At 42.2% G+C, this 27,113-nt stretch overlaps 2 protein-coding genes across 5 annotated transcripts in view; one reads left to right on the forward strand and one right to left on the reverse strand.

Annotated features, from left to right (window-relative positions):
- Window positions 1-524: 524 nt before the first annotated feature.
- Window positions 525-17,928, forward strand: LOC138207369 (amyloid beta A4 precursor protein-binding family B member 1-interacting protein-like). Its single transcript, XM_069164543.1, has 13 exons — window positions 525-576; window positions 5,997-6,056; window positions 7,961-8,048; window positions 9,453-9,652; window positions 9,738-9,809; window positions 9,891-10,050; window positions 10,207-10,328; window positions 10,419-10,493; window positions 10,624-10,767; window positions 12,243-12,353; window positions 16,642-16,740; window positions 16,867-16,951; window positions 17,651-17,928. Exons 2-13 carry the CDS (start codon window positions 5,997-5,999, stop codon window positions 17,767-17,769), a joined length of 1,335 nt encoding a protein of 444 aa, XP_069020644.1. The 5' UTR covers window positions 525-576; the 3' UTR covers window positions 17,770-17,928.
- Window positions 17,929-17,998: 70 nt separating this feature from the next.
- The window catches only part of LOC138207368 (abl interactor 1-like), a 30,385-nt gene continuing 21,270 nt past the window's right edge, over window positions 17,999-27,113 (reverse strand). For 2 of the 4 annotated variants that reach the window (XM_069164542.1, XM_069164541.1), the window contains 4 exons: window positions 25,659-25,874; window positions 24,091-24,180; window positions 21,581-21,766; window positions 17,999-21,452 (listed from right to left, as the gene is read on the reverse strand). In XM_069164542.1, the coding sequence (XP_069020643.1) occupies window positions 21,277-21,452; window positions 21,581-21,766; window positions 24,091-24,180; window positions 25,659-25,874 (668 nt within the window). In that variant the 3' untranslated portion in view covers window positions 17,999-21,276. The remainder of the gene's footprint in view (window positions 21,453-21,580; window positions 21,767-24,090; window positions 24,181-25,658; window positions 25,875-27,113) is intronic. The other 2 variants (XM_069164540.1, XM_069164539.1) reach the window with 1 other exon arrangement.

Here is a 27,113-nt window from a genome sequence, read left to right on the forward strand (position 1 = left end):
CCAAGTTCTATTTTATTTTATTTTATTTATTTTTATAGGAGGTTGTGAGTTTTTTTTTTTTTTAAAGAAACCCTGACAGCCTCCTTGTCACCAATGATCCCCAAAAATATAAAACATAAAATAGAACTTGGTTGAACACAGCTGCGGGTCGTTTTGACCCGAGGACAACGGGAGGGTTAAAATCCTCAACGGTGTGATATATCTCACCCTAACAGACACACAGAGCAGAACAACAGGAGATATCAATCCGCTAGGACCTGCACATGCCCACAAACTCCTGAGGAGAGTTCTAATTAGACAAAGTGGGAACACCTGTGTGGCTCCAACATGGCTGTGGGACATGTAGAGAAGAGACAAACTGTATGTCAGTCTTTCTGTAAGCAGAGCAGCACGATGAGAAAAGCTAACCTCACTCCGCTTCACACAGAAGTTAGATCTACTTCCTGATTTCACAGGAAATGCAGATAATATCTGCAAAGTCACACGTAGAAGTAGTTACTTTATAGACTGACCTGTGAGGGTTTCAGAATTCATACGCAGTCTGTGGTGCTCCCACGTGTGAAAGAGACAGACAAGGTAAGAACACTTCAAAAGACAAAGAGGGTTTACTTTTACTGGATTGGAACTGCAGAATAAATCAATAGATTACAAATGGGCTTCTGTCAAATCAGGAACTATTTTTCAAATATGCTATATGTAGCAATGTGCAGAAATTTAGACATGCACTTACAGTAAAGTGAGGATGCTTTCAAAAGTATAAAGTTCAAAAAAGCTAAATGAAATCAGTGTTTGAGAATTTGCCACATGATGATGATGATGATGATGATGCCGATGCCGCCGCTGAAGATAGTTCTTTGTGACTCTGGCTGTGTATTTGGGCTCGTTGTCACTCCGCACGACAACTTTAGGACTGCATGATGAATAAAAATCTGAGCATCTAAAGCACCTACAATTTTCTCACAGTCGTGCACCTATACATCTTCCTCTCTTCTCTCAGTGCTTTCTAAGAGTTAAATACTTGAAGAGTCACATCAGGTTTGTTTAAGACAAACACATGTCGTCTCAGCAGCCAGTGGATGGTTGTGCAACTAATTAGAAAACAGCAAGAAGCTCTCAACCACAAGAGGAGAGAAAACATGTCTGTTTACTGTAAGCAGGCAATGCAATGTGATTCCCTTGATGCATATAAGTCTCAATAAATTGCTTTATGTACTCGGGCACTGGCTCGTCGGCCCGTTTGCCTGCCTGTCTCTCGGCTCTTGGTTTTGCTGATTTGTGAGACCACAGTGGGAGTCGGCAGCAACGCGCTGACATGCCTGATGAGAGTGTGGAATTCATAAACAACTGTGGTTTTGTAATGCACGCTTTGATGAGCAAACTGCAAACATGGTATGGCTGTAATTAATATATAAATACATCTACAGTAAATGAACGTGTCACAAAAAGAGACAAACGTTTCACATGTGTGAGGCAGGCAGACGTCCCAAGAGGCCACAAAGGTGAAATTCACTCAAACTATCCAAAAAGGCCACTTTCATATGGGGAAAAAATAAATACCACAGCCGCCCTCTTCCCCTTTTACCTCATTACACTTTAATCGTCTGTTTACTGTTCAGCATAAACACTGAATGAGTTTGAGCAGCGCAGGCAGAACTGTGTATGTCTCTGTTCGTGTATATGCACATTAGACCATATGTGTGTTTTATATCTGTGCATGAAGATGAGCAAGTGATTCAAAGAGCATTGAAGACAGGCAAAAATAAATTGAAAAAAGTTCCTGTAAACATGACAGTTGATACTCTTTATATACCTTTAGCTGCAGCTTTAATGTAAAAAAAAATATTTAAGTGTAAAGTCAAACAGCCAAACAGATGTCTGCTGTGCTCTTCACATATCTAGACTCACACCGGCTTTCACGTCTGAGATATTTATTCACTCTGATAATATCCAGGTATGTTACAGTGCGATCCAACTCTGGTTAAAAAAAAAAAAAGCACAAAGAAAAGATGAAAGCAGCCTTCACTCAGAAATTGTCTCGTAAGTATTAAATAAAATGGATAAAAACACATTAAAGAGCCAATACTTAATATTGGAAATCAAATGGAAAAAAGACTCAACTCCCAACAACAGGTCTCTTCAGTTTAATTAAGTAGTTTTGAGTCTTTTAGCCTGCAACTTTACTGTTTTAGTTCACTCTCACTGTGCTTATCGTTTTCAGCCACAGCAGGCAGCTTCCTACTACTAAAGAACTGACCAGACACAGTTGGGGACCAACTTGTTGAGAAAATGGAGTATAACGCAGCTAAAAAGACATTTATTTCCCTGTGGAGTCAGAGGAGATCAAAATGGAGCTGAAAAGAGTGTAAATATTGGACTGAGCACTCATCAAGTGGCAAGACATAAAGGTCCAAAGGAATGCTAATGTTTCATTCACAGCCCTGTTCACACCTGTAATTTCAAAGTTTCAGGGGTCACTCAACAAACAAGAGGAAGTACGTACTAATTTGCTGGCCAGTGGTGGAAAACAAGAAGAAGCTTCCCTCTCATAACTTAACAAGAGACCTCAAGGGTATGCAGGCACAGCATTTATGTCCTCTAAAAGAAAACAACTGTTCTGATTTCATCATCTTTTAATTTCCAGCAGACTGGACACAGGAAGTGCACAGCTGCCTCACGCAGATTAAAAAGAATGCATTTGGCTTTTGCAGAGAGAAATTATATATAGAACAGGCAAGTGAGATCGCAATCGGTCACCGGAGACACGCATGGAGACACATTCTTATGTGTTCAGACCAAACGTGAAGTGAATTATTGCTGTGGCGTGATTACATACTGAAGTCAATGGAAAGACGCGAATGTTCCCGAATTTGCGCCGGGTGACGTGATAGGACGCGAGTTGAAAGTATTGAACTTGAACGCACCTTTATCCCTTGCCCACCTGGGATGGGCTCAGACACGTCGTAATGCCTGGTGAGAACAGGGCCGCTCTCTGCCGGATGAGTAAATAGGCAAGTTGCACTTTAAGCTGCTGTTGCCGTAAAGGCTCCGAGTGTCCAAATATTTTTTGCTTGGGCAGGTTGCAAAGTTGTGATAATTATTTGTTCTTTTAGCGAACCGTTTTGGTCGACGGTCACAGCGTCAATGTTTTAGATCACGTCTGACATTTTCATGGCTCTGATAAACCCGCTGTACTACTACTTTACAGCGATCTGGTGAACACATGGAGCATTTTAGCAGCTAAATAAACGCATACTTTTCAGACGCTCATGCCCGCTGGATGTGTAAATCAGCATCAGCTTATAAACACGACTGCCACATCAACCCAAAAAAGGTGATGAAACATCAGTGTTGTGTTTATAACTGATTTTTCACTGGTCCCAAGTGTAAAAAAAACAAATGACTTGATGTATATAAACAAGCAAACAGGAAGTTAGGTTTGCGTTCACAGACCTAAACACACAACTGACTGCTTGAATAAGATTTTGTTAGGGTCAGGGTCAGAGCTTCTCTCGGCATCCACCGAGTAAAATACGTGAACAGCAAAACTTAATGAGATGCAGAAAAGAATGACACGTCATAAACCTGAGTGCCCCGCTATATAACTATATGTAACTATAACTATGTAACTATACTACAGAGATTAAAGTAAAACATAATGACAACAGATGTGAAACTTGTCTGTACTTAATATAAATATAGTGAAACCATACAAGTACATGTCATTTTATTGTAAATGTACAGAAATAGTTGGTGGTATGCTGAACTCAGGATTCATAAATAACACATGCAAGAAGCAAGTGACAAGTTATTAACCCTTTCATGTATAGAGGTCACTACAGTGGACAGCTATTCAAATGTTGTTTTCTTGTGTATGCATGGGTTTTGATGGCATAGTTGCACATCAGCCTCTACAGTGAACGCTACTGCATCATCCCATACGAGGCTTGTATATACAAGAAAACAACATTTGAATAGCTTTCCACTGTTGTGACTTCGATACATGAAAGGGTTTAAAATAAATTCTGTGTGCAAACCTTACCACCATGTGTGGTTTCCTGTGTTTCCATGCTCTGTTTCTGGTTTCTATATGTGCTGCTGTGGCTTTACAATATATATTATTATCTATTGTCATTGATAACTATGCATAGCAGCGGTCCTGCATCAGAGTTGGCAAGAAGCAGCGAGTTCATGCTTCTCTTTAAGCCAGTCCACATGCAAGATGCATTTTTGATCCTAAAGCTGCCTCCATATGGAAAAAGCCAGACGGCGAGTTTCACAACATTTAGCCCGATGAAAATCTTTGATCTCAGTGAAGCCTCTTTGCAGGAACGATCGATTGTTAAGTGCACAGAATATGATGCGCTTCAACTCCAGCTCTCCTTCTTTTCTTGAGATTATTGAGCGAGTTATGTTCATGACACCCACAGAGGGTCGGAAATAATAGTGATGAACTAATCTTTGATATAAAGTTGGTGAGCACTGACATGATTTCAGGGGAAGCTAGTTGCCATCCCCTCTCATGGTGTCTGTCAGCAAAGCAAAAGAATTATCAGCGATTCAGCTCTTAAATTTGCAGCTCCAGTGAATTTGTTTTTACCTGGTAAAACAATATGGATATAAAGCTCAAGTCAAAACCGGAACTGGAAATGAATCTTGCTTTCACATCATCCCAGCTCCTCTTCCCTGCCTCAGTGAGCCACCTCTGGACTGCCCACAATTGGTCCAAAATGCTGCTGCAAAGTTCTGCAGCAGGTCCAGCAAGATGACTTGCGTCACACCTATTTTTCTCTTCCCTTTTTTGGTTGCAAATCAGGTTGAGGAACCATTTTGAAGTTCTTGTTTTTAACCCATAGAGCACTGTATGGTCATGTCCCAGACTAAATCACTGACCTGCTTCTGACCAGGGCTCACTGGTTGTTCCTCACACTCATCTGAGAACAAACCAGTATCATGTCAAAGTGTGTAATAGACCGTTACAAACGGTCATGATGGATGATGAGATTCAAATTCAGGAGGTGACAAACATTTTTTTGGAGTCGTTTTTTTGTTTCCCAACCTCAACCGTGTGTTTTTGCAAAACGTTTCATTTTCCTGTAAATCACTTGCCTCAAAGCATGAGGTAGTTTTTTTTTTCGTCCACTTCAGTAAAATATGTAACTTTCACGTCTGGACGGCCCAAAAAGTGGCTAGCTCATGCTTGGCTGTAGTGGACGGGTGTTTTCTGTTTCCACTTTGATACTAGGTTTCTGAGAACTAAAGGTGATTGTGCCTTTGAGGCTCTGAAAGCAGCTTGAGACACATTCGTTCAAACTTGCCTGTGTTTCGCCTCATGTTGTCTGGTGCTTGTATTTTAATGGTCTGATGTTTATTTTTGTTGTTGGTTTTATTTTTGTTGTGAAGCACTTTGGTCTGTCAAATGTGCTGTATCAAATAAACTTTACGTGCTTACTAAAATGGAATGTGGACCCAAAAACAGAATCGCAGAGGAGGTCTTAAATTGTGTCCAGAAAAGCAGTTTCCACTACTTGAATCCACAGTTTATTGAACCCGAAGGTTTCCTGGATGGCGATTAAAGACAACTTACAGTCAGAGCAAAACAGAAACCATTTGAACCTGCCACACTGCTGCTTTGTCACTGTGTATGGTCTCAGCAATGATGCTGCAGAGCTGACCTTGAATATATTTAGAAACCGTGAGCGAATGATGAAGCACAAGCTTTGCATCTTGTATATGTGTTTGCAGCTCACATCCAAACTGTGTAGATGCGAGTGTGCACACACTGTTTGTATGCCCATACCACAAGAATGTCATTTGTTCTCAGTGTTTCTACGTGCTGTGTTATAGACAGAGCAAGCATATGAAACTCAATTTAAACTGAACTGAAATGTTTAGTTTTCACTTCATGATGCTTCCTACCTTGTTGTTCCTATAAACTATATGCACTTTCTTTATTCTTGTACTGCTACTAAAACCTAAATTTATTGTTCTACTCACAGATGGACGACATCGATGCCATGTTCAGTCACCTGCTCGGTGAGATCGACAATCTCTCAGAGGTGAGTTCAGGTTTTTTTTTGTGTTTTTTTTTTTTAAAACAAGGCAAAGAGTCCACATAGTAAACATGCTAACAAGGCCAATATCAACGTGTAGCAGGAATCATGCTATCCTGAGAGCCCCGTGGTGACAGTAGAGGTAGGATGCCCAGATCCTAACAGGCCAAATGTGTTGTAAAGAGTAAGTTTGTGTGGGACAATGTGGGACATACTAATGCTGAGACGAAGTCAAAATCTTTGATGTGGCGTATGTGGTGGCAGCTTAATGACACAGTCTGCTGACCTTTATAGTTGTCTTCCCTGCTTTCTTCACTGCCTCTGGACAAGAGCCACATTTTAGAAAGTGTTCACTCTTAAAAACTAGAGCCAATCAAAATGTGGGACCTAGTCTCAATATTTGGGACGTAGGACTCCGGGGGGAAAAAGGCTGTGCAGTCCTACAGGACTCCTGGTCACATTAGGTCGAGGAGAAGTCTAGAGAAACATGAACGTCTGTACAAAATGTCAGAGAAATCTATCTGAACGTTTTTCAGGTATTTCCATTTGGACCAACATGGTACCCAACATAGATCTAACCAAAGAGCCACATCGCTACCATGGCTAAAAATACACTGGACAACAAATCAGAAGGGTCACATTCCTTCTCCAAACATGACCAGATGAGTCGAGTCTCTCTGCGCTCAACGTCTCCATCAGCTCTTTTGAAGTAGGAGCAGGTTACAAGAAGTGAATCAGACGAATCACTCGGTGTTTTCTTCCCAAGTCAGCACATTATCTGATTACACCGGGCAGCCTTTTGTTTAAAAACCGAGCATCACAGAGAAACTGAGACGACTCCGAGATATGAGGTCATCGCGTCTGGAATGAACCGTGGGTAGTTGCTGCAGACTCCCTTAAGCACACATAAGCTGCTCATCACATCACCGCGGCTCACCAAGAAAAACATTACACACTCATGGCTGATGCAAACTCTGCCTGAGGCCTCGCTCATTGTCGTCCATTTCCCCCCCAATCTCTGTAGCTAAATCTATGTTCAGTATTACATCAGACGTTGCGGAAAATCTCTCCATGTCACTTTGGCAGGCAGCCTCCTTGGAGAATCATCAGTGACAAACAGCACTCCACAGACTACGACCACAGCTTGCAAGAAAAGCATTTTGATTGCAGCATTAATCCTGGCAGAGTCGGAGAAACAAAGGGATTTAAATCGTTCCACTTATTGTCCTGATTGGGTCCATTCTCTGTGCTTTACTGCCTCGGAGCCACAAGAAACGCAAACACCAGCCTAAAGGAGGTCTGAGGTGTCGTATGTTCTCGTGTTCAGTTATCAGGGTTGAACAGTGTAGGAATCATTTCATGTGCAGGTTTCAGTCTGATCAGCTTGTTTACAGAAAAGGATTGAGCCTGTGGATCCTTATGTTAACAATTAAAATGCTGCAGTTTAGCTCCATTTCTTGAGGGCATACAAATGCTTTAATTCAACAGAGATGTTTTAATTTGTAGAAAAGTTCGATCTCTTTCCTTTGGTCAGAAGTTCAACATGTGACGCGCCAACATCACATCAACATGAATCCCTTTTCTCTTAATGAAGTGACTTGTGATTTATTGCCCGTGCATATGATGAGTGCAACGTGTTCTCTATTCCTGGTACAGCTTGAAAACGGAGCATGATGAAGTGCAGGGAAACAAAGTCTCCGAGAAACACATTCAGAACAGTTCACCATCACATGTTCACTTTGATTACAAGTCTTGAACTGCAGACTGTAGCTTCTGTCAGAAGCATGACCGCTGTGTGAAATGTATTTTAAATGTGATAATATTTGATTTGTATCAATAAACATTTGGTATTTATGGAGGGAAAGGCAGTGATGATGATGTAATGATCCCTCCTCGCTGCCTCCCTGCAGAGTCTCATGTCTGCAGCCGACCCTGCAGAAGTGGATTGCGCCTCACACACGGAGAACAGGTTCTCCTTCGGTTTCACAGACCTGAACGGTGAGTGCTACCTTCAGCCAAATTAAGATGAAGCGATGGTAAACGGCCAAGAGTCACTCTCCCCTGAAAGTTACTGTGAAGCAGGAGGATATGGGACGGGGGAGATATGAAGCAGGGTTTTAAGAGATAAGGTTTTTGTTAAAAGATGGGGAGGTGGCTGTTTTTTCTTGTGCCAGAAGGTCACAGTGACCTCTGGAAACCAAGTGGAGGTTATCAGTTTGGGAACAGAAAGATATGCTGATGTTAGTGCCAGAAAATAGTGAAAAAATGCTACATTCTTTGGCATAATTAGGGATTTTGTTAAGAGGTCGTTAAATTAAATTATTATTTGAATAAATAAACGTTTTTTTTTGTTTTTTTTAAACAGAATTAAGCTGTAACAACAAAACAAGCATGCCTTTTGCTTCAACAAAATTGGGAGAGCTAACATGAACTCAAGTTGTGTTGAAGAACATTGTGGGAAAAATACTTATTTGCTTTCTGAAAGTGAGAGGAAGAGATTGACCCCTGACCCCCTTTTATACAGTTTGCTCACTTTAGCATAATGACTCGGAGCCAAGCTGTTTCTCACCATTTATAGTGTTAAACTAAGTTGAACTAACAGTGAGTACTTAGCAGTAACAGCATTTTAAATAACAAGTTGAGTAAATGTCCAGCGATCAGTTAACTGAATATGATTTGGATTGAAGTTCTCCAGAAAGCCTTCTGACTTGAAACATTTGATTTAGTTTGATTGGATATCAAAATAAATATCCCAAGTAAATAGATGATGTGGTTATTTAGAAAACATTAAAGTTAGAATCCATAACATTTCAGTGTTGGTCGATTTGGCGACATAAATTGGTAAATTAATACAGCTCTGATGTTGTGTTAGGAGAGTAGAAAGTAAACAGAAAGGTTACTGTTACTGTTTCCTGTCAGTGCCTCATGCTTAAGTAGACAATTTGCATACCTTATGGAAATAACAGACTTACAGCTCTGAAAATTAAAATGATGGGTATTAACAGCGTGAAGTTAAATAAATTGTCACAAAAGTGGATCTGACTTCATGAAAATATTAGATGAATGATAACTTTATAAGATGTGAAATTAAAAATTGTGACTTCATACGATTCTGAGGATCTCCAACATGGGTCCGTTAACACCTGAACATCTTCTGTCAGCTGTGTCTTTGCAATAACAGCGTGAACATCATTTTAGCCTTTATTTCCTAAAGAAGTTTCACTGACAGCAGTCCAGAACAACCACCGTTTGATCTGCTTGATGAGCTTCACTACAGCAGTTAGTGGACGGCCTTGCTCAATGGCACTAGACTCGATAATGCTGCTGCTTCATTCTGCCAGTTCAGGGATCGAACCGGTGATCTTTACAAGCTTTCTTCCAACTCCCTGTACGTCCCTGCAGAGTCTCTTAATGAGCTGGAGGACCAAGACCTGGATGCTCTGGTGGCCGACCTGGGATCAAAGTTAAACCCGCAAGAACTCTTCACTCATGAACAGAACAGCAGCCTGACAGATAATCGAACCGCACCAGCTACCATGACTCGGCAATCTGAGCCAGCAGCTGCCCTTCCTTCACTACCGAACACCGCCAAATCATCCAGGGTGATGCAAATCTACTACAAATCATAAAGTTGTAATTTGTAAAAATAAACAAACGTATTGATCCTTCTTTATGTCATGTGCCCAGAGTGAACCCCAGACAAAGGCAGACAAAATCAAACTGGCTCTAGAGAAGCTGAGAGAAGCCAAAGTGAGGAAGGTAAAGTCCGCAGGTTCGCGTGTGTCTTTCTTCACTGAGCAGTAACGCAATGAAAGTAACTGAGTGTGCTGCTCCTCCTAGTTGATAGTGAAGGTGCTGATGAGCGACAGCAGCTCCAAGACTCTGATGGTGGATGAGAGACAGACGGTCCGAGAGCTTCTGGACCAGCTGTTTGAGAAGACGCACTGTGACCAAGGCCTCGGCTGGAGCATGTGTGAGACCAACCCGGACCTGCAGACTGGTGAGATGACTCTAACAAACATGATACAGATACAGTATATTCAAAAAACACTTGCAGGAGACCCGGTTGCACACGTTTCAGGACTGAAGATCGACGCACACTTTTAAAGGTTTTCAGGGAGTTTCTTGCCATTTGCTTTGTTTCCCATCATTTCAGAGCGAATCTTTGAGGATCATGAATATTTAGTGGAGCCACTGTCTACTTGGACTCGCCACAGTGAAAACAAAATCTATTTTGTGTCACGACCCCAGAAGTATGTGATGTTCACAGACCCTCAGGTGAGTACCGGCTTCTTCTTCGTGCTAAAGTTTGATCACATGCATTAGTGATCAGTTAGTAAAATTAATTATCCTTTTCTCACTGTGAAGCTGTTTTACATGTGGAAAAAGAAGAAGGCATGTTTGAGTGGGATCAACGAGGATACCAAACAGCTCCTGATCAAGGTCAGTTACAGCAGCACGCTCACATTTTGCCTGTGCCATCACTGTGGGGTTAAAGTCTTTTATAGGTTAAAGGGCTCGAGCCTGTCTCAGTTTAATTTTAGCACGTCATCTTTCTCCTCTGACGCTGCAGGAGCATTTCGGGGGTTCTACTGTGATTGTTCCCGACCTCGAGGGTACGCTGTACCTTAAAGAAGACGGCAAGAAGGGGTGGAAACCTCGCTACTTTGTGCTCAGGGCCTCGGGCATCTACTTTGTACCCAAAGGGAAAACAAAGGTATGAAAAACCGAAGCAGGTTGAGCATGTTTATGCTGCACTGTTGATACAATGTGTTGCTGCTCTAACAGGTGGATGGAGGATCCATCTTGTGGATGCATTAAGTTAATTCTGAAGGCGTTCACAACTAACGCTCCAAATCTACACAGGAGCCACTATACAAAGCAGCCACTATATGGCCATGCGAACACATGCTTAATAGCAAGTATATCTACCGCCTTCACGTTAAACTAGGCTAACCTCCTCTTGAGTCCAGCTACATATTGAATGGACAGACATGAAAGCGCCGTTATTGCTTTTAAAAAATGCATCTGTGCATCAGAACTGTTAGCAACTGGTGACAGGCTTTTCATGCAGCCAATAACAACTGTCTAGTTAAGAAAAAAAAAAAACCCTGCATCAGATAAGTATGGTAGCACTCGTTGGACGACGAGCCGAGACAATTCAGTCTCTGTGAAGTCAATGATGACTTGCATCTGAGCAGTCAAGCGTAGCAGAGGCGGAAAGACAAGAGAAAGAACTGGAGAAATGAAGATGGACAGTGTGAATCACAGCCTCGCTGGCGCTGTTAAAGAGAAACATGTCATTTGGTCACAGAGACAGACTAGAAACACACCACCCATGAAGAGCATCTTCAAAAACTCAACCAAGACCAAGAAATAGATGTAGGGGAGACTGTGCGAGGCAGATGTGCAAATTGCAAACATGAGATTGCTGCAGGAATCATGCGAGGCCAAGGGCACGTGGATAAAACGGACAAAAAAACCCAGTCTGAAATAGACTGAGTTTTAACTATTGCAACAAGACCAACAAAGATGCAAAAGCTAATGTCATATGAAGAAGACATACTGAAGTTATCAAACAGGCAGAGTTGGAGGATAAAATGGAGGAACGTGTCAAATCAAATGAGCAGGAAACTTCAAACAGGAAGAAAAAAAAAAGGAAGAAACCAAAACAAGTCATCTTGTGGTGGTCAGCTCCACTTCCAGGAAGTCATACTGTAGTTTCCCCGAAACAATGACATCTTTGCCTGTATGGTTTAGAGTGCGAGGATGACGTGTTTCTGCTTTAAAACAAAAATGGAAGGGATGTCTGAGAGAAAAACTAAATGTTTCCTCTCAAATGGAGCTTGAAGCTTTATTTTGAAAATTCAATACAGACAAATGGCCGTGCTTGGAATTGTTTTCCTTTTTATCAGTTTTAAAACCCGCCATACAATGAGATTGAGATAATAATCTTATTAATTCATGCTGTCTAAAATAACACTGTAAAACTGTTCTGGATTGTTTGTGGTCCTCAGAAATGAAATATTCCTGTCAGAGCTCTGCTGTAAACATGTCCGCAGTTTAACCTGAGACTTATTATATCTATTGTACACACAAAAACTGAGGTTAGTCGCTACAGATATTCAGCAGCGCATATGTTCCACATTTCCATCCGTCAAGAGGCTCATATCCTGTTTGTCTCTGTTCCAGTCTTCCAGTGATCTCGTCAGCTTCGTTCATTTTGAGAAAGTCAACATCTACACCACCGACAACTACAAACAGAAATACAGAGCTCCAACCAACTTCTGCTTCATGCTGAAGGTCAGCTCGGCAACTTTAATCACTATAAGTCTGTGGAGGTGACGGTAGTAAAGAGCGCATTATATAACATATTTCTTCTTTTTTCCATTTGTAGGCTATTAAGGCTAATACGTCTTTACATCTAATACATCTGCTAATTACAAAATTAGCAGCTGTATCATTAGAAAAAATAAATAATGCAATAATGCACTCATTTGGGGAGGGACGAGTTTTTCAAGAAATGTTTTTCAAGAATCAAACCATGTCCCATTCAGGCATACAATATGTTTTTTCCATATAAATTGGCATTTTTAAAGCATCTAGTGCACTTTCAGATACCCTTCAGACACGTGTATTGTTTTGGTCTGCACCCAAACCTCTGCAAGATGTAGAAACTCTGACCCAGTGATGCTCTGAGGAGACGACACAGCAGCGCATTTCATTAATATACACACCAGCTATTCAGTGAAAACAGGTAAAAGCTAAGAATCACGACATGGTTAGGAAACTAGAGGCTTTTAGAAGGTTCATCTTAGTTAGTAAAGGTTTGTGATCGCAGAAACTTGAATGAATCACTGACAAGTTTGTTTTGGTTCACATGTTGAAATAAATCTGTTTAAAAACAGACTTTAGACTTCTTAGAGAAAAAAATGGAAGAAGGAGGAGGTGTGGGAAGAAATAAGAATAGAGTAGAAGTCAGTGGACTGGGGCAAAGGCTTTATCACACATTTTATTTCAGGTCTGAATAGAGTGTGACAAAATGTAAAGTGGAGGTGCCGCTGCAACATTGGGTGGTGCTCTGTATAGTGATATGACAGGCAGCTCTTTTCACTGTCCTGCATGCCATTAATCGGTTTCTTAAAAAGATTTGTTCAAAAGATTCCTTCACTAAATGGTTCAGCGTTTGATCGGAGCTCCAACCGTGTAGTTGCACTCACTGAACTCAAACAGCCAAACTGTTCATAATTCTTATTATATTTTAAGTTTCCTAAGGGAATATCAGAGATTAACGCTGGGTTTTTACTAACATTTAAGTCTTTTTAACTGATCTACAGTTCAGCAATAATTTTGTTGTCACGGTGTTGTACTTTCAGTGAATGCCACACTGAATATACACTGCTCAATAAAATAAAGGGAACACTTAAACAACACATCCTAGATCTCAATGAATGAAATATTCCAGTTGAAAATCTTCATTCATTACAAAGTGGAATGTGTTGAGAACAAAATAACATAAGAATGATCAATGGAAATCAAAATCATTATTCCATGGAGGTCTGGATTCAGAATCATACTCAAAATAAAAGTGGAAAAATCAGATCACAGGCTGATCCAACTTCTGTGGAAATTCCTCAAGACAAGTTAAAATGAGTCTCAGTTGTGTGTGTGGCCTCCACGTGTCTGTATCACTCCTTACAACGCCTGGGCATGCTCCTGATGAGACCACGGATGTTCTCCTGAGGGATCTCCCCCCAGACCTGGATCAAAGCATCAGTCAACTCCTGGACAGACTGTGGTGGACGTGACGTCGGTGGACGGAACGAGACACGATGTCCCAGATGTGCTGGATTGGATTCAGGTCTGGGGAACGGGCGGGCCGGTCCGTAGCATCGATGCCTTCATCATGCAGGAACTGCTGACACACTCCAGCCACATGAGGCCGAGCATTGTCACGCATCAGAAGGAACCCAGGGCCCACTGCACCAGCATATGGTCTTCAATGAGGTCTGAGGATCTCATCCCGGGACCTAATGGCAGTCAGGGTACCTCTGGCTAGCACACGGAGGGCTGTGTGGCCCTCTAAAGAAATGCCTCCCCAGACCGTCGCTGACCCACCGCCAAACCGGTCCTGCTGGAGGATGTTGCAGGCAGCAGAACGTTCTCCACGGCGTCTCCAGACTCCGTCACGTCTGTCACATGTGCTCAGTGTGAACCTGCTTTCATCCATGAAGATCACAGGGCGCCGACGGAGAAGCTGCCAAGCTTGGTGTTCTCTGGCAAATGCCGATCGCCCTGCACGGTGTTGGGCTGTAAGCACAGGTCCCACTTGTGGATGTCGGGCCCTCGTACCACCCTCATGGAGTCTGTTTCTGACAGTTTGAGCAGAAACATGCACATTAGTGGCCTGCTGGAGGTCATTTTGTAGGGCTCTGGCAGCGCTCCTCCTGTTCCTCCTTGCACAAAGGAGCAGATAGCGGGCCTGCTGCTGGGTTGTTGTCCTCCTACGGCCCCCTCCACGTCTCCTGGTGTACTGGCCTGTCTCCCGGTATGTCCTCCGTCCTCTTGACACTCTGCTGACAGACACAGCAAACCTTCTTGCCACAGCGTGCATTGATGTGCCATCCTGGATGAGCTGCACTACCTGATCAACTTCTGTGGGTTGTAGACACCTCATGCTACCTCTAGTGGTGAGGACACTGGCAAAATGCAAAAGTGACCAAATATCATCCAGAAAGGACGAAGACAGAGAAATGGTCTGTGGTCACCACCTGCAGAACCGTTCCTTTATAGGAATTATAATAATTGCCTCATTTCCACCTGTTGTCTGTTCCATTTGCACAACAGCAGGTGAAATTGATTCACAATCAGTGTTGCTTCCTCACTGGACAGGTTGATTTCACAGAAGTGTGACTGACTTACGTGAGTTACATTGTGTTGTTTAAGTGTTCCCTTTATTTGTTTGAGCAGTGTACATCGTTCCCTTACAGTAAAAGGATCTGAGAAACTCCTCAGCCTCGTTTTTACATAATGCAGGTTTCACCATGAATTGTATTTTTTATTTTTTTTATTTTTTTTATTTTTTTAGGAGGGCGACCAGGTTGTGTTCCCCTGAACGTTCACTTACAACTAACTGGGAGCTAAAATGAACTGAGAATTGAGTGGATCCCATTAGAAATAGATTTATTCACACGCAGATAAAAAAAATTTGATCTAATTGTCAACTAGTGATACAACACCAGTGCTGAAAACTTGACTCGTATTCTGCTGCAGTCACCTGTAGTAAGTACCTTTTGTGTTTTAAAAGAGTGTTTCAGATATCACGCCATCAATAATGATTTTCCCGGACATTATTAAATGTCACTGAATACACTCATTGTATGAAGCTGTCCCTACTTCACAAGAGTAGAGTCGGAGAAAGACTCCTACAATGTGAGTCAAGTCATGTTGTGAGGAAGTGAGACCAATTTAAAAAAAAAACAACTAAAAAAAAACTTGCTAATTTTTTTTTTTTTTTGTCAGTATATGAAACAACAACTGACAATGTGAACATAGAAACAAGTCACTTGTAGGACTTACAGTATTTGTCTGTTTCTAATGAAGAAATAATGACACTGGCGGTGAAGTAGTAATTGTTTGTTTCTTCTTTTTTTTTGTTATATTAGTTTTATTCATGCATTATGCTCTACAGCAGAGGTCTTCAACAGGGGGGTCCGCGACCCCTACGGGGTCCGCGGAGGTACTGCAGAGGTTCCGTGAAATGTTTGGTTGATTAGACAATTTTTAATTTTTTCCCAATTTTTTTCCCCACAAATTTAAACGTTTTTAAATGCACATTAACATGAATCCAACATATTGTAGAGAATGGATAAATGGAGGCAGAAGATGTTATCTTTCAGTCAGAAATGCACATTCAGCGACACACAGGAGCTCTCTCAAACTGGACACCGGTTCACTCACAGCCGAGACAAGCCTGGACCTGTCCCTCAAAGCCTCCTGCACTCCTCCAGTTTAATATAAAACACAATTTTATACAATACATATAGTAGGGGGTCCCTGCTCCATCTCTATCAGTTTGGGGGTCCTTGTCCTGAAAAACGTTGAAGACTCCTGCTCGACAGTACAGTTACTGCTTGGTGTGTTCTGCCCTCTGCTGGCTTTCTTGTGTACTACAGATATATAAAAAACTGAGTGCCAAGTCACAGCATTTGTATTTGGGTACAACTACACCCAGCCTGTATAATCATAGTATTCACATAGCCTTGTTTCTTGGGAAGCTCTCAAAGACATTCGCCAGTTTGAGAATGACCCCATGCTGATGTCATTGTTTTTTGTCCAGCTTAACCTTTAACATTTAAGAGGTAGGCAGGGTCTATCAAAAGACTGAATGTGCATTATGGAAAGAGTGGTGACTTGTTTTTTTTTTTTTTTTAGTCTTGTCTTACTTGTGACTAAAAGTGAGGATATCTCCACCTCTGCGACATCAGTTTTTAGTCTGTATCTCTGAAGTCCTTCAGCTTCCTGAGCTGCTATTCTAAATCAGTGGAATGTCCCTTTAACAGGACCCTCTTTGTCTTCTCTCTTTTCTCAGCATCCCTGCATCCAGAAAGAGTCTGACTACATCAAGTACCTGTGCTGTGATGACGAACACACACTGCTGGTTTGGGTCAACTCCATCAGAATAGCAAAGGTCAGATGCAGCACTGTTGGTAACTGTGAGATTTGCATATATAGACATTTTTACTGGCAAAGAATTAAACAGAGGTGTGTGTGTGTGTGTGTGTGTGTGTGTGTGTGTGTGTGTGTGTGTGTTCAGTATGGGAGTGTCCTCTATAAGAACTACCAGGCTGCAGTGAAGAGAACATCCACTCTGCAAACCCTCCACTGTGCTGCACACAAAGGTGAATCTACATCAGAACACGGGTGGTATTTACAACACTTTGAAAAGAAAAGGTTCTCAAACTTTTCACACCATGTATGTCCCAAACCATATTTCCATAGGTTCATATAATGTCACTCTTTATAACTAAAGAGGTGGATTGTATTTCTAAATTATTAGAATTTAAATAAACAACTACATTTTTACCATTGTATATGTAATAACTGTTGTCTGTAATAAAATTATATGAAATATTTTGTGACAAAAGCATGTGATGCATGCACCAGAGCACGAGCAGGCAGTGTGTACCTGTCAAAGGTGTCAAAAATCATGTCGTTTCGAACAGCAAACAGCAGGTGGAGCCAGTGGTGCGCACACACCTCAGCTTTTAGGAATTATATGGTACCAAATATATTTTATTAACAAGTTGCAGTGTCAAAATAAGAAAAGGATGCCTATCCTCAAGCACCGAGTCAGCCAATAGCTGATCTCCAAAGCTGTGTCAATAAATGCTAATATTCATAAATGAGTAAAATAGAACAGCTGTTTTTTGTTTTGTTTTGTTTTTAAATCAACAGCAAAGGATACGACTGTAGGAAATAATAATAATAATTAAAAAAAAAAAAAATACAGAATAGGGATTTGCCTGCTTAAAATCCTGAATATTTGAAACCTAAATTTTGCATATCTGGATTTACTTGTTGTTTGATCATCTTTACAGACCGATCCAATAGCCCACAGACGGGTCCATCTGCATCCAAAACCACGAATGTTGAAGACCCACAGGAGCCACCACCGAACTTCAAACCTCCTCCTCCACCTGAACACGTACAGGTTTGAGACATACGAGCGCCTCCTGTACGTCAGGGTTAATGTCAGCGAGCCTAATGAAAGGCTTCAGTAATACATGAACACCTGGGAGGGGTCGTCTCGCATCCCAATGATGCAAAAGAGCACATTTTCACAAATATATCATATTTATTTTGTATTTTGGACAAACAAATATACTTCTCCAGTATGTTGCAGATATTTCCATCTATTTCATCAGCACATAAACACAGTTCTGCCATTTGTTTCAATGAGCTGTTTATTATAAAAAAGACTGTACATAAATTTCAGTGAACACATTCTATGTACAAACTGAGAGGAGAGGACAAATATCAGATTCTGTTCTCATCAACATTTAAGTTACAGATGTTTTATTTGATTTTTTTTAATTTCCACATTTGATCATAAGAAAACTCACATCGAAGAAAGGCGTCTTGACCTGTGATGCCCTGAAATGCTCGACGTTAAGTGGTAAACATTACAAAGTTCTGCACGTCAGTGGTTGTCTCAAGATTTCTCTATGACAAAAAGTATAAATAAACCCTTTACATACAAACTGCTAGCGAACCTTCCTCAGCAGTCTCAGACATAAGAAGAATGCAAAGCTAGAAATTCATCCGGTAGAAAAAGTTGTCTTCTCACAAAAAGAAAAGAAAATACGTCATGATGGAAAAATACAATCAAGAATGGGATGTAGCGGCAAATCATTCACTGCAATGTCAAGCAGATACTTTCATGCACAGAGGCTGAATGAATACTGTCCATGAATGAGTCACCGTCGCTTCTCGTCTGTCTAGAAACCTGAAAATGTTACTTCTAGATCCTTTCAAAATAAAAGTTCACGTTCAATGCCCATTATGTCTGAAGTGTGTATGATTATGAGTTGTTACAAACATATATTCTGAGATAGGCATTGGCTTCAATGGTATTTGACAGTGAGTTTTACTTGCACCGACAATCGCTTTGTAAGAGCAGGCATCTTATTTTGAAGTAGAAATCAGAACAGCTGCTTTCAAGACCTAAGGATTGAGTCATTTCCTTCCCTGCAGTTAGCAGGCGTCAATCACGTGTAGCCCAGACTCCGGACGCGAAACGTCAAGTGGCCAACGGATTCTAGCTGTAGTACATTACTGCCGAGTCGCCTACATTCACTACGATGCAGAAGTGATTGAGGAAGAGTACAATCAAAACGATCAATGTTCACCTTCCGGATTAAAACCATGACATCAAAGTCCTTTGTTACATCTCTGTGGAGAGCAGTCTTGTGTTTGAGGTTGTTTGGGTTGGTGATTGTGGTTGTTGAGCACCAATGTGAAGCACCGAACCAGCAACCATTGAAAGAATGGACACGTTTCTAAAGGTTAGTCGACACGTCTCCGATTGGCAGCTCAATCGAAGCCAAGACGGAAATCAAAAGTCATCACAGTTGCTGAGAACTAATCAGTGCAAGCTATAACAACGGAAAAACAACATGAAAACACACGAGTTAGTCCTCCCTCGGCTTCACATTTCCAAGCAGCGCACACCTCGGAGCTCTGCTACAGTGGCTGGACAGCATCACCAAATATTGTGACTGATCAAAATGATATAGTTGTGACTTAACATAGAAAAATAAATGCTTATACATGACCACTTTGCCTAGATAAAAGTTAAAATGGCACTGTGAGTGATGAATAAAATTAATATTCAAGTAAAATTAAATAAAAAGAAAAAGAACATCCAATCTTGGCACCACCTCCACTGACGCCGATGGAAACACTGTGAAACACACTGACAAATGTACTGGACTGGCAGCGTCTCACGTTACACTTTATGTACAAGTTAGAGAGCAGAAAGAAACTCCACCGGAAAGAAGAAACTTGTCCTTTTTTTTTTTTTTTTTGTAATCCGTTCTCTACACTCACTTCACCCTCTTTTTTTTTTCTTAAACAGCGTCCCCACCGACACAGAGCAAAGTGAATATACACAAGTCCAGGTTTTCCTCCCTCTTAAACATCTTGTGGTTTGGACATCGACGGCATGGAACATTCAGTCGCGTCCTAATGCACTTGTTGATGTTGGTTCGTCCTATCTGGGTCGTTTTAATTGACGGATGCTTTAGAAAGGAGGAGGGAGGAGTTGGTCTGATGGTCTACAGTGTAAACAAAGGGGTGGGAGCGTCGGCCTTATCTGGTAAATCAAACCGTAGTCACATGTCACTGTCTGGATCTACTGCATACACAGATTCACACTATCCCTGCGTTACGAATACGATTTCTTTTTACCTTGAGTGCGTACTGCAGCTACCCTTAAAAGCATGTACTGTTACATATACTATGTGTACTTCATCATAAAAATGCGCCGTCCACTTTGACCCTCTTGGTCGTATCCGTTGCGATCTGCCGTGTGACATTTGAAGTAAAAAGTATAGCGTCACCAACTGTCGCGGCGGCTCAGTCGATGCTACGCATCTTCCGCCGCACAAAGGATTGTGGGTCAGAACAGCCGGGGGAGCCTGCTGGCCTGCAGACTGCAGACTGCAAAACCCGACCGGATGTAGTAGGACATCCTGGTACTTTTGGCATCCTGCATTTAACATACTACGTGTTGGGGGCATACTTGACCCTGCGTTCTGAATTGCAAACTATTTCTTTCAAATTTTCGTACGTACTGTAGCTACTCTTGCAAAGTATGTACTGTCGCACGTAGTACGTATACAATTGCGACATGCTACTTCATCATAAAACTACGCCTTGAACTGTGACCCTCTCGGTCATATCGGTCACGGTCTGTAGCGCGACACTTGCAGTAAAAAGGAAAAGGGTGCGATTTGGAACTTTTCTTCTTCTTCTTCTTCTCGTTCCTTTTGCGGGCGGAGCATTAGCGCCACCAACGGGCGGCTCAGTCAGTGTAACACATCTTCCTCTGTACAGAGGGATGCTGGTCAGAACAGCCAAAGTAGCATTCAGGCCCGCAGACTGCAAAATATGACCGGATGTTTCTCAGTAGCATCCTGGTATTTTTGGCATACTATGTTAAACACAGTATGTTAAACATTGTATGTTTAACATACTGTGTTTAACATACTGTGTGTTGGAACACAGAATATTTTTCTGGCACACTAACCGGTGTGGTGGAATAGGTATTGAAACGCAGGGCTGATGACTATTCAGACTGTGTGTGATTTCCTGTGAAGCAACATGTGGTCGTCACAGTTGGGAGTTTGACACTGGTGTTAAAAAAGAACGAAAAAAAAGAAGAAAGAAAGGCCTTCATCTCGTCCCTTTCGTCCTCAGTGTAAACGAACAGACCACGGCCGTCCAAAGCTTCAGCATCCTCCTGCTTTGTGTTTTGTTTTTTGTTTTTTTTGTTTTTTTCAGGCCCTACCCCCTCAAAAGAAAACCATTTTTAAACTCACCATGGTACTTCATTCAAAACGGGAGCTGTATGAACTGCACACACCTGTACATCTTCACGGTTTACCTCGGCTGAAGTGCCTTTATGTGGGTTTGTTTCTTCATTTTTTTGAAATTCTTTTTTTTAGTCAGCATAGTGCATGATCGACTCGACGTAGTTTCCAGGGAAGAGTCCAGTGACGCCGTTGCAGACGCCTTCGAACCAGCCGTCGTCGTTCTTCTTGATGATGTAGATGATGGCGCCCTCCATGAAGGACAGCTCGTCCTCCTTGTCCTTGGCGTAGTCGTAGATGGCCACAACTGGGGCGAACAAAACGAAGGAACGTTATCATTCTGAAGGTGCAAAGTGAAAAGATGGTGACTTTTTTTTTTTCTTTCTTTTTTTCTTTCTTTCTTTAATAAAAGTTGCATCCTCCCATGCTACTTACCTTTCTCTAAATAAACCTTGGGGGCCCAAAGGGGGTCTCCATCAGCATACGGATCGCTGTAGTTAACCACAGCAGCATCCTCTTCCTCATAGTCCACAGGTGGAGGGGGAGGAGGGGGAGCGGGCTCCTCGAACACACCCATGTCCTCTGGGGGGGGTGGGGGAGGAGGGGCGGGGCTGTCTGTGACTGGAGGACGACAGGAAGTGGAGGAGAATCGGAGAGAGGACGGAGAATTCAAATGAGAGGGGAAAAGAGAGATGACGTGTCGCTGCTCTGATCGAATCTGTCGCTGCGTGGAGTTTTTAAATGTTCTCTGGAAGTGAGGTTTGTGTTCGTTACATTTCAAAATGAACTCGCTTTTCAAAACCGGTTTGATAATTATTTTTTAGGTTCAATTGGAGCTGAACATTGCAAGGTATATATTTAAAGAAACATACGTCCCTTGACTTTAACATGCATATTGTCATATTCTGTTTTATAAATAAAAATATCAATGCAATCATCTAGACCAATAGTAATATTTCCTATGAAGGAATCTGTTGACACAAGTTCTACAGTAAATGTGATATGAAATGTTCAGTAGACAGCAGGTAGTCGTTACTGCTCACTAGAGGGCAGCTTCAGGTCCTCTAACTGTTTAGTTACTCAGTCATCCTACAGTATCAACTACCACTACTGCCAGTCCAAGCTCCCCCCAACACTCATTCAGTTACTGTCCATTTATTAAGCCAACTGGGTTCTATTATATCTACAGAAATACATGTGTGTATATATATATATATATATATATATATATATATATATAAAAATTGATCTCAACATGAAGCTCTAAATGTTGTTTCAAAGTCTGTAAAATTCTGCTGTGAATATAATTGTCTGTGGCAGCTGTAGCCTTGATAGCGCTGCTACGACACTACGACTACTGGCCCTCTTCAATTCAAAGGAATGAGAGCATGAAGGCGTGTTCTACTTGTTCAAGGGACAGGATGTGATTATTTTTAGTCACTGTACCTCAAAGGTATGTTAAGGAACTGTCTATTCACGGTCACTGAGACCTCCTTTTAAGACATTAACAAAGTTGTATTATTGTATTTTTAGGTTCTTCCTGTGAGACATTATCATTTGTGGCATTTGATAAGCACATACTTCACATGAATATGAGGTGGTAAAATGAGATATAATTTCCAGGTCTATTTTAAAAGCTTGACTCGGTCCCTCTTCCTGCTCGACAAGTGTCCTGTCGGAGCGTCTCTCCCTGCAGCCTTGTATCCTCACGTCCAGTGATTAAAGACATACTGTGGATCTTATCTCATTCATGAGCCTGCTATTGAATTAAACAACTGACAATGATGCACATGGGGAGTGAAATTAAAGCACTTCTTCACTTCCAAACTCCGTACATACATTTCTTTTGTCCACGGGTCTACAGTAACGACTCACTTTGGAGCTGTTTAAGCAGCTTCACTATAAAACAATAGCTCCCTCTGCTTTTATTAGTCCTCTCCATTACGTCCTGTATAAACACAACCTGCATCACATTTAGTCAGAGTCTTAAGTGTATTGTTGGCAAATGTTTCAGTAACGCAATAAAGTTCAGGCGGAAAGACAAAGACCGATTATTTCTGTTAGAAAACATTTGTCCTGGTATCCATTTGTAAGGTTTATAATTATTTGTATTTTTTTTTTTGTATCAAAGTGCTACTCTGGTTTATTGTGGTGTTTTCATGTGGAAGCTCACTAGTTTGTTTTCAGTGCTTTGACCTTTTTTTAACTGTGGACCTCTTTTCTTTGCTGATCATTGCTGCTCATACCAACCAGCTCTTCTTCTATTTGCACACTAATCCCTGTTGCAATGTAAAATGTGTCACTTCCTGTGTGGCAGAGGACGCCTAAAGAGAAACTGCTCAAAAGACACCAGCTGTCTGGAAAATCTGTTGTTAAAATGTTTTCACTAAAATGATACAGGTTTACATTTCTTTATATAAAAATGTGTTAATCACCATCAGTTAAAGGCTTATTCTCTATCTGACTTCGTGACTCGTATCACAGTTTATTGTGAGCTTCGCCTGCTCTGCATTTCACCAGACAGACACACATCGCTGAATCTTTGCCGACAGGCAGCCGGTGAATCAGGACACGGCATGAGGTCACATTTTCTCTCCTCGTGGACGGAGAGCACAGGACGCACGCTTTCAGTGGTCCATCGCCATAGCAACAGACAGACATCTGAGGGTGCCACCCCCACCCCCCGCGCCTCAACCTCGCATTCAGTGCAAGAAAAGGTATGAGGAGTGTAGCGGAGTGAAGCAAGCCGCAGGGAAGAGTGCGAGGCAATGTGTGGATCCCGAGACGATTCCAGAGCCCCGATTGGAGGCTTGAGGAGAGGCGTGTCCATGCATACAGTACATACTGCATTCAAACACATGACTGCAAATGTTAGGGAATAAATGGGTCTACAGTATGTACACGAGTGCATGTTTTTTTTGTTTTTTTTGTCTGCTTCTACTTACTGCTCTCCTGCATTCTGGCCACAAAGCCGGTCAGAGGGATCTGTGGGGTCAGCTGCACCATGGGAGGAGGAGGCGGAGGAGCCACAGACACTGGAGCAGCGACGCCCCGACAAGCAGAGGGAGCGGCAGAGAGACGGAGAGTGACGGAGGTGGTGGACGGGAGAGAGACGAGGAAAGGACAGAAAAAGGGCGTCACAGAGAGAGAGAGAGAGAAAAGTCCAAATTCAGCATGTGGAAAAAGAAGATGACAAAAAAGCTTGTGAGCGAGCAAAAAGAGAGCAGCAAGCTGTGCTGAGGAACTCATTTACACATTTCCAATCAGTGTGCTTTTGTGCTGTGCTTTTCAAGCTGGGCTAAACAGGCCTTCATCTGCTGTAATCTCAGTCTGACGATCTACCTCATCAGCATCTGTTTTAAATCAAAAGCAAAGGCTGCAGCTGGAAAAAAAAGCTTCTGAGACTGAAAGATGTAGCACACATGTATAGTCTGATCCTGGACATTTAAATAAATGCTCAATAGAGCAGTATGTTTAAATAAAATGCAACATCTTAGCTCGGTTTCATCAGTATAATCTTCATCTTCTGCCCCTAAAAAGAGGCTGTTTGCTACAGTTGTTGTTGTCTTCAAACAGGAGATACATTGATCAGCAAACAGAAAAACACAGTTGCCCTCTCTCGAAGACATGATGTCATGCACAGGCACGCCAGGTCTGGCTCATAAATCACATGTAATGGAAGGGCGTCTGTTATCTGACTGGGCAGTAATGTCTTGTTATTCCATCCAGCTCTCACCGCAGAGCCACATCCATCCACAGCTACACCCTGAGAGATCGATGAGCTCCCTCGTGCAATGGGACGAGCTTCCTCTGCTGTAAAATCCTCAACTACAGCCGCCGCAAATCAAAAACGGATATTGTAGTTTAATAAAACAAGTACAGAGCAGACATCATACAGCAGAGACGGTGTGATGTCCCAGTTTTGAGCTTATGGCTGTTGCAGCGCCGCATCATTGTCTCCCTCCTCTTAGACAAGACAGACAGCCTCCTCCTTCTGTGCTTTGTGCCAAGAAAGATGGTTGTCCTCAGAGAGAAAAAGCCATTACAGGCTCAGAGTGATGCCTGCCAAAATAAATTCTGCTCTTCAGACAGAAAATATGCATATGTCCTGGGTTTCCCCTTGTCTAGCAACTGTTTGTACCCTACAATGCCTCCTGTCTGTCTCCCCGAACAAGCTGCTGCCTCCAGCTGACTGAAATGATAATGTCATAACTCAATTAGAAAGGGTAATGAAACACTCTGCATAGCAGTGCAACCCTGACTTCAGTAATTATGGCTCATCATTCATTTTCATTAGCCTCTGGGAAGGCTGGCTGATGCATATCTCTGAGCCAGAGGAGAGTTTATAGCAACTGAGGAGCGGCAGCCAAATTCTATATGCAAGTTTTGTTACAGGCCTCTGGATATTTAGAATGAAATTTAAGATCCTTTTCCTAAAAATACAATCATTGTCGCTACACACCAAATAACTACTGAACCACCTGACTGAGTGACGGTGTTAAGGCTGCCTTACTGGAGTTCTGTGGGTAGGCGGGGCCCCCGTTCATCTGGGGCTGCTGGGAGGAGACAGAGGGTGCGCGGCGGTAGGTACCCGTCGCCGACACCATGGAGGCCGAGGAGGTGGTGGAGGAGTTGTGACGGGAGATCTGGCGGGAGATGGTGCCGAACTGGGACATGGGGATGGGACCCAAGCCGGGGCCCTGGGGCACGGAGGCCGAGGAGGTGGCCACTGCAGGAGAAGAGAGGAGAGACACGGTGCACAGCATTAAAAAAACACAACCTTTAAATTTTAGCCTGTTTATTTAGCCTATTAAAACCATTTAAAGTTACAGGGACAGTGCCTATCAGTAGAAATGTGGGTAAATGTGCTCGTTTTCAACTGCAGTCTGTGCCGGTGTGATGGCAGCTGCAGAAGACGCGTTAAATAAATTAGAATAGAAACAGCAATACTGTACACACCCGGTACGGCTGAAAAGCTCCCGTCGTGCACAAATGGAGGGCAGCGCAGTAACGCACACAGAGCAGCAGCAAGCAATAACCTACCCGAGTATGTACTCAAAGTGCACATTTGATTTTGTGTCGAACTCAGGAAATCTGCACCAGAGATCTTTAAAAGACAAAATAAATTTTGCAGCAATGAGGCAGGTGAGATGGCTTGAGTGACATTCGTGTTTCAAGAGGGACAGAACGTCACTATGCAACACAGAAAAAGTGCCGTCAAGTCAGGAGCTCCACCGGGGGGCGGGGGGTGTTCCTTTTACATTTGCTGGGGTGTTCACTATGAATTCATTCCCCAGGGTCAGACCGTCAACACAGAGTTCTACTGCGATGTTCTGAAGCGTCTGAGGGAAAACGTTTTGTCCTCGTGACCTGAATGTGAAGCGATGGCACTTTCAACAAGCCACCTCACAGCGCGCTGGAGTTTCTCGCCCTTAGCAGTTTCACATGTTGATCAAGCAGCATAAGTCGGAATACTTTCTCATAAAGGTTATTGCCTCCACCTGCTCCGTGCACATTACTTTGCTGCGCTCCATTCATGCAACAGGAGCAGTCTTGGAACTTTTTGATTACTCTTCATATAACAGGGCACACTTCCCAAGTACAAAGAGTTATTGAATATGTAATATGAATATTTCCACGCATAATGCCAGTAAAAATAATAAGCTGCTGTTGGTATAAACACATCAGTAAAATTTAATTGACTTTATCAACACTACGGGTGTACAGAGATGAAAAAGAAACCCCACAGTACAACACAATACCTTCGTCTCAAACACTGCACTACGTCTGTCTTTCTCTGGACCCACTTGTCTAACTTCCTTCCTCTCTTTCTTGCACGAGTTCAGCACTTTCCTGCACAGCGGTTTCTTCAATCTATATTTAATGTATGTTTGAGCAGAAGCTAAAAAAAAAAAAAAAAAAAAAAATGATAATGGTATGTACCTTTGCAGCATTACCGTGTGCCTGC

The sequence above is a fragment of the Embiotoca jacksoni genome, unplaced genomic scaffold (genome assembly GCF_022577435.1).
Source record: "Embiotoca jacksoni isolate LCO1_2020_lvr unplaced genomic scaffold, fEmbJac1.0.p SCAF_31, whole genome shotgun sequence".
NCBI lineage: Eukaryota > Metazoa > Chordata > Actinopteri > Embiotocidae > Embiotoca > Embiotoca jacksoni.

Coding starts and splice junctions, on each gene's coding strand:
- LOC138207369 (XM_069164543.1), top strand. CDS start 5,997: ATGGACGACATCGATGCCATGTTCAGTCACCTGCTCGGTGAGATCGAC. Junction 6,057..7,960: donor AGATCGACAATCTCTCAGAG/GTGAGTTCAGGT, acceptor GCCTCCCTGCAG/AGTCTCATGTCTGCAGCCGA. Junction 16,741..16,866: donor ACTCCATCAGAATAGCAAAG/GTCAGATGCAGC, acceptor GTGTGTGTTCAG/TATGGGAGTGTCCTCTATAA.